Source organism: Eumetopias jubatus, unplaced genomic scaffold, assembly GCF_037043125.1.
Source record: "Eumetopias jubatus isolate StellerSeaLion01/CBP00866 unplaced genomic scaffold, mEumJub1_p1.0 scaffold_17, whole genome shotgun sequence".
Lineage (NCBI taxonomy): Eukaryota > Metazoa > Chordata > Mammalia > Carnivora > Otariidae > Eumetopias > Eumetopias jubatus.
This window is the reverse complement of record NW_028274823.1, coordinates 17,402,048-17,416,865: the sequence shown is the minus strand read 5'-3', so window position 1 is coordinate 17,416,865 and position 14,818 is coordinate 17,402,048. Positions and strand designations below refer to the sequence as shown.

Genomic DNA, 14,818 nt, shown 5'->3' with positions numbered 1-14,818 from the left:
GCAAGGTGAGACAGCAGATAAGCTACAGAGTGTGTGAGATATGCTATCACGCGGGGCCCTGCACCAGTCTTCCAAGGAAAAGAGAATATGGCTGCCACCGCCTTTGCACCTTCCGGTTCGCTCACAAAATATCTCTTACAGTAGAGGATAAGAACTGGGCAGGGAATAGAGTACTGGGAAATAGTTCCACTTTAGCTAAATTGATAAAATATAACCCTGTCACCTGTGGGTAGAAGAATAATGTAAAATCATATAGAGGTAGAAAGAATACAACTAAAGAAAGGGAAAAAGAGAGGGAGAGAATGGAAAACAGAAAACTATTGATTATTGTATAGGTAATAGGTGGGAATTAAAGGATGCCATTTAAAAATGAGTAACCAGGGGTGCCTGGATGTCTCAGTCGGTTGTGTCTGACTCTTGGGCTTCTGCTCAGGTCAGGATCTCAGGGTTGTGAGATCAAGCCTGGCATCGGGCTCCACACTCAGCATAGAGTCTCCTTGAAATTCTCTCTCTCTCTCTCTCTCTCTCTCTCTCTCTCTCTCTCTCTCCCCCCCTCCCCCCTTCTGTTCCTCCCCCTGCATGTTCGCGCGCTCTCTTTCAAATAAATAAATAAATAAATAATTTTAAAAAATGACCAGATAATAAAAGATTATGAAAAATGGGGATTAATACTTTGTAAAATGATAAAAAGTAATTATTACAAAGGTAACCACTGGAATAAAAATACAAACCTTCCTAAAATCCAAAGGACATTTTTTTTAAGTTTTTATTTTAATTACAGTATAGTTAAGATACAGTGTTACATTAGTTTCAGGTGTACAATATAATGTTTCAAAAATTCTATACCTAGTGCTCATCATGACAAGTATACTCTTAATCCCCCTTCCCTATTTCATCCATCCCCCCACTCTCTTCCCCTCTGGTAACCATCAGTTTGTTCTCTGTAGTTAAGAGTCTGTTTCTTGGTTTGTCTCTTTCTCTCTTTTTTCCTTTGCTCGTTTGTTTCTTAAAATTCCACATATGAGTGAGATCATGTGGTGTTTGTCTTTCTCTAACTTATTTCACTTAACATTGTACTCTGTAGCTCCATCCATGTTGTTGCAAATGGCAAGATTTCATTCATTTTTATGACTGGATAATATGTATACATATATGTGTGTATATATATATATATCACATCTTCTTTATACCCAAAGAAACTTTTCTTACAAAAAAGGACACACCATATAGAGAAACCCAGACAAATATAATATATACGGAAATTACAATAGAGGAAAATATGAAAGAATTTAGATCAGACATACCAGTTGTATCAATAAATGTCAATAAGTTTACCCTCTCCTCTGGAAAGAAAAAATCCAACAATTCCTATTTTGTGTTTCTCTTTATTTATTATTCTTAATCAGGAATAGATGTTGGATTTTGTTTTGTACTTCATTAATTCCTGGTTTTATTTTCATTTCTTTCTCTGTGCTTTTGATTTATTTTGTTTTCCTAGATTTTTATTTTTTTTAATTTTCATCATAAGTGTACTCTTTAATCCCCATCACCTATTTCACCCATCTCCCCACCCACCTCCCCTCTGATAACCATCAATTTGTTCTCTATTGTTACGAATCTATTTCTTGGTTTGCTTCTCTTTTTTTCCCCCCTTTACTCATTTGTTTCTTAACTTCCACATATGAGTGAGATTATATGGTATTTGTCTTTCTCTGACTTATTTCACTTAGCATTATACTCTCTATCCATGTTGTTGCAAATGTTAAGATTTCATTCTTTTTTATGGCTGAATAATATTGCATTGTGTGTGTGTGTGTGTGTGTGTGTGTGTGTGTGTTACTTTTTTTTTTTTAACGTCCTTTGTCCCACACGTTTATCTGTTCATTTATGGATGGACACTTGGGCTGCTTCCATAGTTTGGCTATTGTAAATAATGCTGCAATAAATATAGGAATGCATGTATCCCTTTGAATTAGTGTTTTTGTATTTTTTGGGTAAATACCAAGTAATGTGATTACTGGATTGTAGGGTAGTTCTATTTTTAATTTTTTGAGGAACCTCCATACTGTTTTCCATGGTGGCTGCACCAGTTTGCATTCCCACCAACAGTGCAAGAGGGTTCCTTTTTCTCCACATCCTCACCAACATTTGTTTCTTGTGTTTTTGATTTTAGTCATTCTGGCAGGTGTGAGGTGATACCTCATTGAGGTTTTGATTTGCATTTTGCTGATGATGAGTGATGTTGAGCATCTTTTCATGTGTCTGTTAGCCATCTGGTGTCTTCTTTGGAAAAATGTTCATATCTTCTGCCCACTTTTAAATTGGGCTGTTTGCTTTTCGGGTGTTGAGTTGTATCTGTTCTTTATATATTTTGGATACTAACTCTATCGGATGTGTCATTGCAAATATCTTCTCCCATTCGGCAGGTTGCCTTTTAGTTTTGTTGATTGTTTCCTTTGCTGTGCAGAAACTTTTTATTTTGATGTTGACCCAGTAGTTTGTTTTTGCTTTTATTTCTCTTGCCTCAGGAGACATATCTAGAAAAACATTGCTATGGCTGATGTTAGAGAAATTACTGCCTATGTTCTCTTCAAGGATTTTTATGGTTTCAGATCTCACATTTAGGTCTTCAATCCATTTTGAGTTTATTTTTGTGTATGGTGAAAGAAATTGGTCCACTTTCATTCTTTTGCAGGTAGCTGTTCAGTTTTCCCAACAGCATTTGTTGAAGACACTGTCTTTTTCCCATTGTCAATTCATTCCTCCTTTGTCGAAGATTAATTAACCATGTAATTATGGGTTTATTTCTGGGTTTTTTATTCCATTGGTCTTTGTGTCTGTTTTTATGCCAGTACCATACTGTTTTAATTGCTACCACTTTGTAGTATAACTTGAAGTCTGGAATTGTGATACCTCCAGTTTAGTTTTTTTTTTTAAGATTTTATTTATTTATTTGACAGAGAGCAAGCACAAGTAGGCAGAGCAGCAGGCAGAGGGAGATGGAGAAGCAGGCTCCCCACTGAGCAGAGAGCCTGATGTGAGGCTCAATCCCAGGACCCCGGGATCATGACCTGAGCTGAAGGCAGATGCTTAACCAACTGAGCCACCTAGGCACCCCTGTTTTTCTTTTTCAAGACTACTTTGGTTATTCGAGGTCTTTTGTGTGTTTTCCTAGATTTTTATAGCAGGGTAGTTATCTATTTTAATTTTTGATATAAATATTTAAGGCTCTGAATTGAAGACTATGAATTTTCTTCTAGTATTTTCATTATCATTTTTTAGAAATTCTGTAATTTTGACTTCTGTTTCACCTTTCTGTCAAGTTGATAGTTTTTAAATTTCTTAGTGGAAAGGTGTGAGATGATAGAAAATATATATATTGGTTTCTGCCCTGGGTTCCTGGCACAGAGGTCCTGAAATTCTTGTGACTTCCTAAGTGATAAGAGCACTAGGGCATCATTTGTTTTAATGTTTGGTTTTTGACCCCAATTCTTGACAGCGTTCCTGAATCCTGTGGAATTTCCTGGGAGATTAACTGTGTTTTATTCTGAGGTGACCTTTGGTGGGCTTCTGGTTGGGAACTGATCACCGGAAGGAAAGAATAAGCCATGATTAGAAGCTTGGGATTTTCAGTCCCACTCCCCATTTACCAGAGAGGGAAAGGGGCTGGAAATGGAGTCAATGATCTATAATGCTTATGTGATGAAGCCTTCATAAAAATTCCAAGGTATGGAGTTCAGAGAGCCTCCAAGTTGGTAAACACGTGAGGGTGCTGGGAGAGTGGAGGCCTTGGTGAGAGCATGGAAGCTCCACCCCCATTCCCACAACCTGTCCTGTGCATCTCTATCATTTGGATGTTCATCTGTATCCTTTATCATATCTTTTTATAATAAACTGATAAACCTAACTGTTGCCTTGAGTTTTGTGAGCTGTTCTAGCAAATAATTGAATCCAAGAGAAGAGTCAAAGGAATCTCTCATTTGTAGACAAGTCCAATAGAAGTTGAGGATAACCTGGGGCCCTATTACTTGTGATTAGCATCTAAAGTGGCAGGCTTGTGGGATTGAGCCCTTAACCTATGGTGCCTGCGCTAACTCTGGTTAGAATCAGAATTGAATCATGGGACACCCACTTAGTGTCACAGACAGTTGCCTAATGTGGGGAAAAAAAAAACCATATTTCTGGTGTCTCAAGTGTTCTGAGTGTGGTCATATTGTGAGAGTAAAGGAGAAACACACAGAAATAGTGTGTTTTTCCTAAACAAAAGGCCTCTTGGGGTGCATATGTGGCTCGGTTGAGTGTCTGACTGTTGATTTCAGCTCAGGTCTCGATCTCAGGGTTGGTCTTGAGTTCAAGCCCCGCATTGGGCTCTACACTGGGTGTGGAGGCTACTTAAAAAAAAAAAAAAAGGACCTTTTGTTTTTTGTTATTAATATTTTGTATTGTGGTTAGAGTGTATTCTTTATAATGCTTTCTTGGCGTGATCAGTATTTATAAATGCTCCATGTATACTTCAGAGGAAAGTATATTATCACAGTACGGTTTGATACGTATCAATAAGGTCTACCTCACTGATTATGTTAATTAGGCTTTATCTTATTTTGTGTTGGCTTGATGTGGTTCACACTGAGAGCAGTGTGTTTTCTGTTTTATTAAGTTGCTTTTATTACTTGGTACATGGATATTCATTACTGTTTTATCCTATTATTTTATCCATGTTGTGAATGCTTTTTGCATTAAAATATGTCATGTTTAATGCTTTTGGGCTTAAAATCTACCTTGTCTAATATTAGGATCATGACCTTGTATTGCTTTTGTTTGCCCGGTGCACATTTGCCTACCCCTTTATTTTTAGCTTTTCTGGTTAACTTTGTTTTAGTTGTATTTCTGATATACAGAATGTATCCAAGTTTTTTTCTTTTAATAGTTAAGTCCATTCGTATTTACTTATGATTATTATGGATAATCATTATATGTATTAGCTTTTATTTGTTGTGTTTCTTCAAACGATGTATTTTCTTTGCTATTTTATTTTACTAATTGCTTTAGTTAGAAAAAGTATTTTTCTTTTATTGGTTATCTTTGTACTTACAAATTTAAAAAAGATAGGTAACATTCGTTGAGCTTTTACAGTATACTAGGTACTATGCTAAATGTCTTATACAGATTATCTCTTTTAATCCTCAAAACTGACCTATGAGGCAGTTACTATTATTTTCCCAATTTTATGAATAAGAAAACTGATGCCCAGAGAGGTTAAGTAACTTGCCCAAAGTAACTCAGCAAGTGGTAAAAGCCAGAATTTGATTACAGGGAGTATGACTCCAGAGCTAATGATTTTTTTTTTGAAAAACTTTATTGTTGCATAATTGACACCCAGTAAACTGCACATATTTTAAGTGTATAATCCTTCCCACTCCTCCCCACCACCCTTCTTCCCAGTGCCTAAACAACCACTGATCGGTGTCAATTTTGTGTGTATCTTCTTTAAAAATGTTGGTGGGGTTTGATTTTTAATCTTTGGTTTTTGGAGTTTATGGTGAGTCCTAAACATGATTTTCTTTTAATTTATCCTATTTGGAGTGAATTTCTTGAATTCTTGAATTTCTTGAATTCTGTAAATTTATATCTTCAGTCGAATTTTGGAAGTTTTGGTATTATTCAAATATTTTTTTTCTGCCGAATCTTTGTTCTCTTCTGTGATTCCAAATCTACATTCATTATATCATTTAAGCTGTTCCACAGGTCCCTGAGGTTCTGTCCATTTTTGTTTTCCAGTCTTCTTTCTTTGTGTTCCTTATATTGGATAATTTCCATTGAGCTATTTTTAGGTTTATTGACTCTTCTCTCTGTCATCTCTTTTGTACCATTGAGCTCATCCAGGGAATTTATTTTAAATATAGGATTTTTGAGTTCTAAAATTTTCATTTAGTTCTTTTTTATAGTTTCTATTTCTGTTTGTATTTCCTATCATTTCATTCATTTCAAGCATGTTTTTCTTTACCTCCTGGAGCATGGTTATAGTTCCTTTAAAGTCTTTGTCTACTAATTTATACTTCTGCTTTATTTTGTGCTGGTATCTGTCACTTGTTTTCATAGATATTCAACTTTCTTGGTTCAGACTCTTAAGTTCTGTCTCATCTTCTGTCAGCTCTGCTCTCCTTTCATCAGCTCAGCAATTCAATTCTTGGTTCTTTAAGCCTTGGTGGTACTGTTGTAGGCCTGCCTCACACATGTATAGTTTAGGAGTTAAGCCAAGACTTGTGAGTGTTCATACTCAGAAATGGGGAGTCCCCTTCTCTGGCTCTCTTCCCCTTGGAGTTTCCCCAACACCCTCCAGTCTCCCTGGCTCCTTGGGCCAGGAAGGGGTTTCCATTGTTTTTGCCACCTGCATTGCTTACAAACTGGGGCCCACCTTCAGTGCAAAGCCATGAAGGAGAAAAGAAAACTGGAAACTCCCCTTCAGGGTTGGCATCTCCAAGTTTTGACCCCCTGCTAACAATGTACCTGCTTTTGTGTACTTTTCTGGGTCCTTAGGGGGGCTGTATGTGTATGTGTGTGATGTATGTGTTGGGAGTTAATAGTTACAAATGGAAGGATGGGCTATCAGGAAATTACATCCCCTAATTTGGGTTTTCTTTCTTCATGCTGATGTGCATAGTTTTTGAAATTGTCATTTACATAGCCATTATTACCTCTGTTACCTTGGTAGTCAATATTGAGTTCTTTCTCTGAATCCAGCCAAAGCTTTTTCTTTTTCCCTGTATCATCTTTTTGACATACTGTGTTGATTAGGTAAAAGAAATATGTTGTTCTTAGTTTTTAGTAGTTCTGTTATCTATAATTAAGGCTTGTTTTAAGAACCATATAATAGGAATTTTAAATAAATCAAAGACCTTATATTATAGAAACATCTTGCTTATATTTGTTCTGTTATTCTGTAATGTAGGTAGGTCAGAAAAATCTAAGAGGATAATATGACAATAAAGACTAGCAAAAAGCAGTCATAGTCACTATGAATTTCAAAGGGGCTTATAATAGGTGGGGAAATAATAACAGTATTTCAATATCTCTGTAAGAAGTTAATGCATTTTTAAAAAATTTGTCTAGATAAAGGACACAAAGAGGTTCAGTCCTGAAATAGCCACATGACTTTGATCATATGTATTTTTATGTAGTTATCAAGATTGTCATGAGATTTAGATGTTAATTTTTTTATACGTGTGTTTAAATGCAGTTGAAAACACTATTTTAGTTCTGCCCTTTAAAAAAATAAAAACTCTGAAATGTTTATTAATGACCCATAACCTAATGTGTGGATGGTGACATTCAAACTTTAATACTTTATAACGTTTAACTTATAATTTTTCCCATTTAGATGGTCTTCTGATTGTTGGTGTTCACTCGGCTAAGTTTCCAAATGAAAAAGTCCTGGATAACATTAAGAGCGCTGTTCTTCGATACAACATCACCCACCCTGTGGTTAATGATGCAGATGCCAGTCTTTGGCAAGAACTAGAAATTTCCTGCTGGCCAACTCTGGTCATACTTGGACCCCGTGGAAATATGTTATTTTCTTTGATTGGAGAGGGACACAAAGATAAATTATTTTTATATACTTCCATAGCTTTAAAGTATTACAAAGACAAGGGACAGATCAGAGATAATAAAATTGAAGTAAAACTCTATAAAGATTCTTTGCCACCTTCACCATTGCTGTTCCCTGGCAAAGTAACAGTAGACCATGTTTCTAATAGATTGGTAATAGCAGACACTGGACATCATAGAATTTTGGTCGTCTGGAAGAATGGACAAATTCAGTACAGCATTGGAGGTAAAGTTTGCTTCTAACTATGATACATAATTTATAGTAAAAAAAAAAATAGCTCAAGGAAATGTGTTAAAAATTGAAATTTATCACCCTGGTTTTAGATCTAAAACAGGCTCTTATTGACATCTACATAGTCAATAAAATCTGTTAAGTACATTCTTCTTAATCCTGATTACTCAGACTGAATTGACATCTAGTAACATAATAGTCAAAGAGAAGAGTAATTCATCTCTTTGCAATCCTGCTTTAGTAACGTATGCAGCATTAGTACATAAAGTAGGGGTATCTGCATTCCTAATGCAAATAAACTAGTCTCATTCCTAAGCCCTGGTGCTATTCTTAGGATGCCTACATATTGTTCCCCTAGCTCTTGAATTTTTCACATTTCTTTTTCGTTTTTGTTAGAGTATGTGTTTTATGTTTCTTTTGTTTCAGCAACTTGATGTTTGGGTTGATGACAGGCAGTTTTAAGAATTGTTGCTTAAAAATTACCCGTTGTAGTAGGTTGATTTAAATGGTTAAAAGGTTTTTAATGGTATAGCTTTCAGAATGCTGTAAATGAATATTTTCCTTTGTTAAACAGAAAAACCAGCAGCAAGCTACCTTTCCCAATCATGTTTTTAGGGATAGTGGTATCTTGTGATAAATTAAAAGTTATTCTACAATAATTTTTAAAAACTCTATGGTCAGATACAATTAGGAAATATTGGTTAGATCTGTTTAAGAGACATTTGTTGGTGGTGGTGTCACTGTACTCCTCCATCTTTTACTCTGCTTGTATACCTCATGAATATTCAAGAGAGGTTATACTATACAATGTATTCCAATCTAAAGGGACCATGATACTCTCCCTTTTTTCCCATAGGGAACTCCCATTAACAACAATAATAGTATTAATAATAGTAATAATAGCAAACATATATATGCCTGGCATTATTCTAAGCACTTTACCTGTATTAATTTAGTCCTCACAATGCTATGAGGTAGGTATATTATTAGTTCCATTTTACAGAAGAGAAACTGAGATATAAAGAACTTGTTTAGATCATCAGCTAGGAAAAGGTAGAGCTTAAACTAAGTCACTTGGATTCTTGAGTTCATGTTCCTAGCCACTACATCATACTACTTCTCTAACATCTAGGACAGCAGAGTTCTGCAAAGCATAGTTTGGGAGTGCTGACTTAGAGGCTTTGAATGGTTTATTGTCTGGTCATAGAAATAACAGTTATGTTTTTATGTCGTGTACTCTCCACCCTTGAAACTCTGCATGTATTAGAGAAGCTGAGAAGTAGGCCATTAGACCAGAATCTCTCTTTGTCTCTCCAAGTGTCTATAGGATATTATAGAACTTTGTGGCAAAGTGAAATAGTAAATATGAAGGTTTCTTAACCTGGGGTACGTAGACTACTATGAAATGCTTGAATGGCCCTCAGGATCTAGGAACCCCTTGAAATTGTTTGTGACATCTTATGGGTATATATATTTTTCTAAGGAAAGTGTTCATAATTTTCAATGTATTATCAAAGGAGTATATCTTCCAAAATTGTTAAAAATCATTCATCTAGATGTGAAAAAATTAAAATTATTTTTAACTCTTTCTAGTCTATGTAATAGATAATTAAGATAGTTTAAAAAATATATTCTCTTCTGATATATACTCCTAAAGTAACCATTATCCAGTAAGCCCTTTCATTAGCAAACCTTACTCTTGAGAAAAACATATCTTGGGAAATTGTTTTTAGGTGAAAGTATCATGCTATTTATATTAAAATCCCAGCTTTAAATACAAATTTTATTTATTTATTTTGGTTTGATTTATTTATGTCGTAAAATGATTACCACAAGAGGTTCAGCTGACATCCATCTTCCCCTATAGATACAATAAAAAGAAAATAAAGGAAAAAAAATATTTGGGGGGGTTTACTATGAGATAACTTTTTAAGTGGAAAAAAATTGTCTTGTGGCTTTCTTTCTTTTAGGACCCAACCCTGGAAGAAAAGATGGAATATTTTCAGAGTCAACTTTTAATTCACCACAGGGTGTAGCCATAAGGAATAATATCATCTACGTAGCAGATACTGAAAACCACCTTATAAGGAAGGTAATTTTCAATTTTAAGTACAGTTTTAATACTTCTAATCAGAAAAAAAATGGTATTTACTTGCTACATTAAATTTTTGGAATGAGAGGGTGATCCTTAAACACTTCAAATCCTCCTTATTCAGCTTTTTTCAGAGGTAACTGCTTTAGTTTTATTCTTAGGTATCTTGTTTTCCTGTAGTAGTCACAGAAGACAAACCTATCAATCAAGTCTTTTTTTTAATCCTTTGTTTCAAAGTGCCTAATCACCCCAAAGCTCCTCATTTTGCAGTATTTTCCTAACCACTGTTTACAGAGTAATGTTTTGTCCTTTTTCAGTTAAATTTTCTCAAACCTAGGAAAAAAATCATACCACTCCCACCTCCCTTCAGCTCTAATGCTTTGCCTGGAAATACTTACCCAGTCAGTCTTAAAATTTGTTTTACCTCATTTTTTAAAATTTTTAAAGATTTAATTTATTTATTTGAGAGAGAGACAGAGACAGAGCATGAGCAGGGCGGAGGAGGCAGAGGGAAAGGGAGAAGCAGACTTCCCCCTGAGCAAGGAGCCAGATGCGGGACTCAATCCCAGGACCCTGAGATCATGACCTAAGCCAAAGGCAGATGCTTAACCAACTGAGCCACCCAGGTGCCCCTTGTTTTACCTCATTATAAAAGTTATATATGATCTTTTTTATTAAGCATGAATTAATACATAAAGGTAAAAAAGGCTCATACCATCTATTCTAGCTCCTTAGAGATAACTAACCATTGTTAAAATTTTTGTCTTTTCAGTAATTTTCTATTCCTATCAAATAAATTTATATTTAAAAGACTGTCTCTAGAGAATCCTTTTTTAAACAAATGAAATCATATTGTACATACGTAATCTTCTGCAGTTCTTTTAAATTTGTTTTCCATATTAGTCACATGAATGATATGACTGCATAGTATCCCATTGTAGAAGTACTTAGTTATTTTAAACATTTCATATGAATGAATATTTTGGCTATAATCCATTGGCCTTTAAGTTGCTGTCTATTTAGAAAATAATTAAGTTCATCTCACCCATCCTGCCAAAACACATTATTGCAGGTACTTCCTTGCTTTTCTCAATTTTTTTCTGTATTAATATTTATGCCCATTTGGCAATGTTATCATGTAAAATAATAGGAAAAAACATGTAGAACTTGTGATACCACTGTAAGGTAAATTTCAATGAGGTCATGAAATTGTTTTTACTGCTGAAATCTTAAGCACCTAGAATAGGGGCTGGCCCATTATAAGTGTTCAGTAGGTATGTGTTGAATGAATTTTTGAGCAAATAACCTATTTAGTGAAATATTTTCTAAAGTGTATATTCCTCTTAATATGAAAACATGTTATATGAGGCAAGGATTTTGTGGATTTGTTAATTAAAGCAGATTTATTCTTTAAAAGTCTTGGAGACTTTGTTCTTAGAGACTTTAATATGTTAATATATTGTGAATACATTAGTGGGGGGATATATGTGCAGTATTTCTAAATTTATTTGACAAAAGAGCCCTTTTTAGGCAGAACTTTTTGTAGGACTAATGATTTTATGGTATGTCATGATTTCCCACTTTGGGAAAAAATGCCTTTCTGTTGTTACCAAGTCCTTAAAGGTCAGTGTTTCTTTATCATTATCTTTTCCATAATTCATCATAGTGTCATGGATATCTAACAAGGTGTTGAAGTAGTAAGATATTTAGCCCACAACATTCATGGTATACTTGTCTTTTTTTAATTCTATGTTTTTCTCTTGCTTTAGAACTTAATGGGTTTTATGAGGGTTCTAGAGGGGAGGGGGGTGGGAGGATGGGTTAGCCTGGTGATGGGTATTAAGGAGGGCACGTTCTGCATGGAGCACTGGGTGTTATATGCAAACAATGAATCATGGAACACTACATCAAAAACTAATGATGTATGGTGATTAACATAACATAATAAAAAAAAAATCTAACTAAGAAAAAAAAACTTAATGGGTTTTAGAGTATTCATTGCATTTCAAATACTTTTTAAGTAGCATAATCACAAAAATTTAGGTTACATGAACTTATTTTTAAATTATATGACTTAGTTTAATGTCTACAAAAAAAAGTGAGATGGAATTATTTCTTCTTCTCTTTTTAAATATATAAAAATATTTATTGTTTACTTTTGTTTAAGACCTTATTTGCAGAGGATTGATCATATGTTCATATTTCACAAATGTCATTGTTTCATGCAGACCTGACTTTTGTTTAGAATAATTTCTTTAGTAATTTATAAATTCCTTTTTAGCCCCACTCTCATTCCCCCTGCTATTCCCCTACATAAACATAACTTGTAGGCAGCCATTCTGGCACATTTAATTCAAATCTTTCTATTTGTATATGTAATGCTTACGTGTGTTTTCCTAACAACTTTATTGTGATATATTTTACATAGCACTCATTTCAAGTATGTAATCCAAGAATTTTTAGGAAATTTAGCAAGTTGTACAACCATAGCCATAAATTGTTTTTAGAACATTTTCAGTCCCCTGTAAGAACCCTCATGCCCAATTACAGTTAATCCCTATTTTCACGCCCAGCCCTAACCTACTCTCTGTCTATAAATTTGCCTCTTTTGAACATGTCATAGATATAGGATCATATAATATATGGCCTTTTGTGTCTGTCTTCTTTTATTCTGAGCAATGTTTTTGAAGTTCAACTATGATGGTAGCATATCAGTAGTTTATTCTTTTGTATTGCTGAATAGCATTCCACTGTATAGATATACCACGTTTTCCACCAGTTGATAGATTTAGTGTGTTTACAATTTTTGGTTGTAATGAATTCATATAAGAATTTTGTGTAAACATACATTTTCATTTCTATTGGTAGATACCTAAGTAAAGGAATTGTTGAGTTATATGTTTTCTATTTTATGTTTAACTTGTTAAGAAACTGCTAAACTTTTCCACAGTGGTGGTACCGTTTTACATTTCTACCTGCAATATTTGTGGGTTCCATTTTCTCCATATCTTCACCATTATTTGTTATTTTCCATTTTTTAAGTTCTAGCCCTCCTACTAGGTATGACTTGGCCTCTCAGTGTGGTTTTGATAATAATTTCCCTAATGAGTAAAGATGTCAAGCATCTGTTCCCATCCTTAATGGACCGCTTGTATATCTTCCTTTGAAAAGTGTCTGTTCAGATTCTTTACCTGTTTTTTAACTTGGTTGCATTTCTTGTTATTGAGTTGTAAGAGTTCTTTATACATTCTAGATACAAATCCCTTATGGGATATGTGATTTTTCAAATACTTTGTCACATTCTGTGGGTTGTCATTTTCACTTTCTTAATCATATCTTTTGATGTACAGAGTTTTAAATCTTGAGGATTCCCAATTTTTTTCTTTCATTGCTTATGCTTTTGGTGTCCTACGTAAGATATTACATTGCCAAATGCAAGATCATGAAGATTTACTCCTATGTTTTCTTCTGAGAGTTTGATAGTTATTGGCTCTTACAGTTCAGTCTTTGCTTCATTTTGAATTTATTATTTTTTTTATATGATGTGAGGTAGGGGTCCAACTTCATTCTTTTGAATATGGATATCCAGTTATCCCGGAATCGTGTATTGAAGAGACTGTTTTTTCTCCATTGAGTAGTCTTGGCAACCTTGTGGAAAATAATTATTCATACCTCCATGGGTTTGTTTCTGGATTTTCAAGTCTATTCCATTGACATATATATCAGTTCTTATGCCTCTACCACACTGTTTTGATAGCAGTAACTTTTAATAAGTTTTGAAATCAGGAAGTAGGAATCCTCTCACTTTCTTCTTTTTCAACATTGTTGTGACTGTTCTGAGTCCCTTGCAATTCCATATAAATTTTAGGATTAGCCCATCCATTCCTGTAAAATCCTGTTTGTTTCTCATATAAATAATTATATTGTCTGCCAAAACAAATGGGAATTTTATCTTTCCCTTCTTATTTTTACACATCTTCTTTTCTTTTATTGTTGGCAAGAACCTCAAATGCCTTTAAACATTAGCAGTAATAGTGGATATCTTGTCATGCTCATAATCTTAAAGGGAATAGATTTTCTCCAGAAGTGTAATATTTTTTTTTATAACTTTGGGAAATAAAATTATTCATGAGGTTAAACTTTCCTGGTTACTAAGAATTATTTTATTATATAATTTTATTAAATGCCTTTTCTACATTTATTGAAATAACTGTATAGTTTTTTTGCCCTTGGTGCCTTGATGTAATGAGTTAATAGATTTTTGTTGTTCAGTCACCTTTTTATTCCTGGGATAAATCTTACCTAATCATGATTTTTTTTTAAAAGTCAAGTTGGATTTGATTATCCCAAATTAAATATTTTAAAATTCATGTTCACAAATTAAATGGCTCTATATTTTCTTATACTGTTCTCACCTGATTTGGAATCAAGGTCACACCAACTTCATCAAATAAGCTAATTAGTTTTCACTCTTTTTCTGTTTTTTTGGAATAATTTGTCTAACATAGGGATTAATGGATTTTGAATATTCATAAAACTCCCCTGAAACATCACCTGGGCCTTTGGCTTTTTGCAAGAGGAATTATCATAACAAGTCTTTGATACATTTCTTAAATCAAGATGTATTTCAAGGACCCATCCCTAGCTGCCTATTGTATTTTTGCAGATTGGGTTCAGTAAAATACAAATAAGGTTACATTGATGAATATTCTTTACAATTTCAGGAGATTATAGAACAGCCACTAAAAATGCAAGAGGATACTGCATAACTAAATCAATATAATTCACCATAGTAACAGAATAAAAGATAATAACCATATGATTGCTAGACTAGGTATTAAATGTTTTTAAATGTTTTTCTATTTATGATAAAATTAGTAAACTTG

General features: G+C 34.0%; 1 protein-coding gene across 2 annotated transcripts in view; it reads left to right on the top strand.

Annotated features, from left to right (window-relative positions):
- The window catches only part of NHLRC2 (NHL repeat containing 2), a 59,276-nt gene that overhangs the window by 13,312 nt on the left and 31,146 nt on the right, over positions 1-14,818 (top strand). For both annotated transcript variants that reach the window (XM_028121802.2, XM_028121801.2), the window contains exons 3-4: positions 7,379-7,834; positions 9,811-9,932. In XM_028121802.2, the coding sequence (XP_027977603.2) occupies positions 7,379-7,834; positions 9,811-9,932 (578 nt within the window). The remainder of the gene's footprint in view (positions 1-7,378; positions 7,835-9,810; positions 9,933-14,818) is intronic.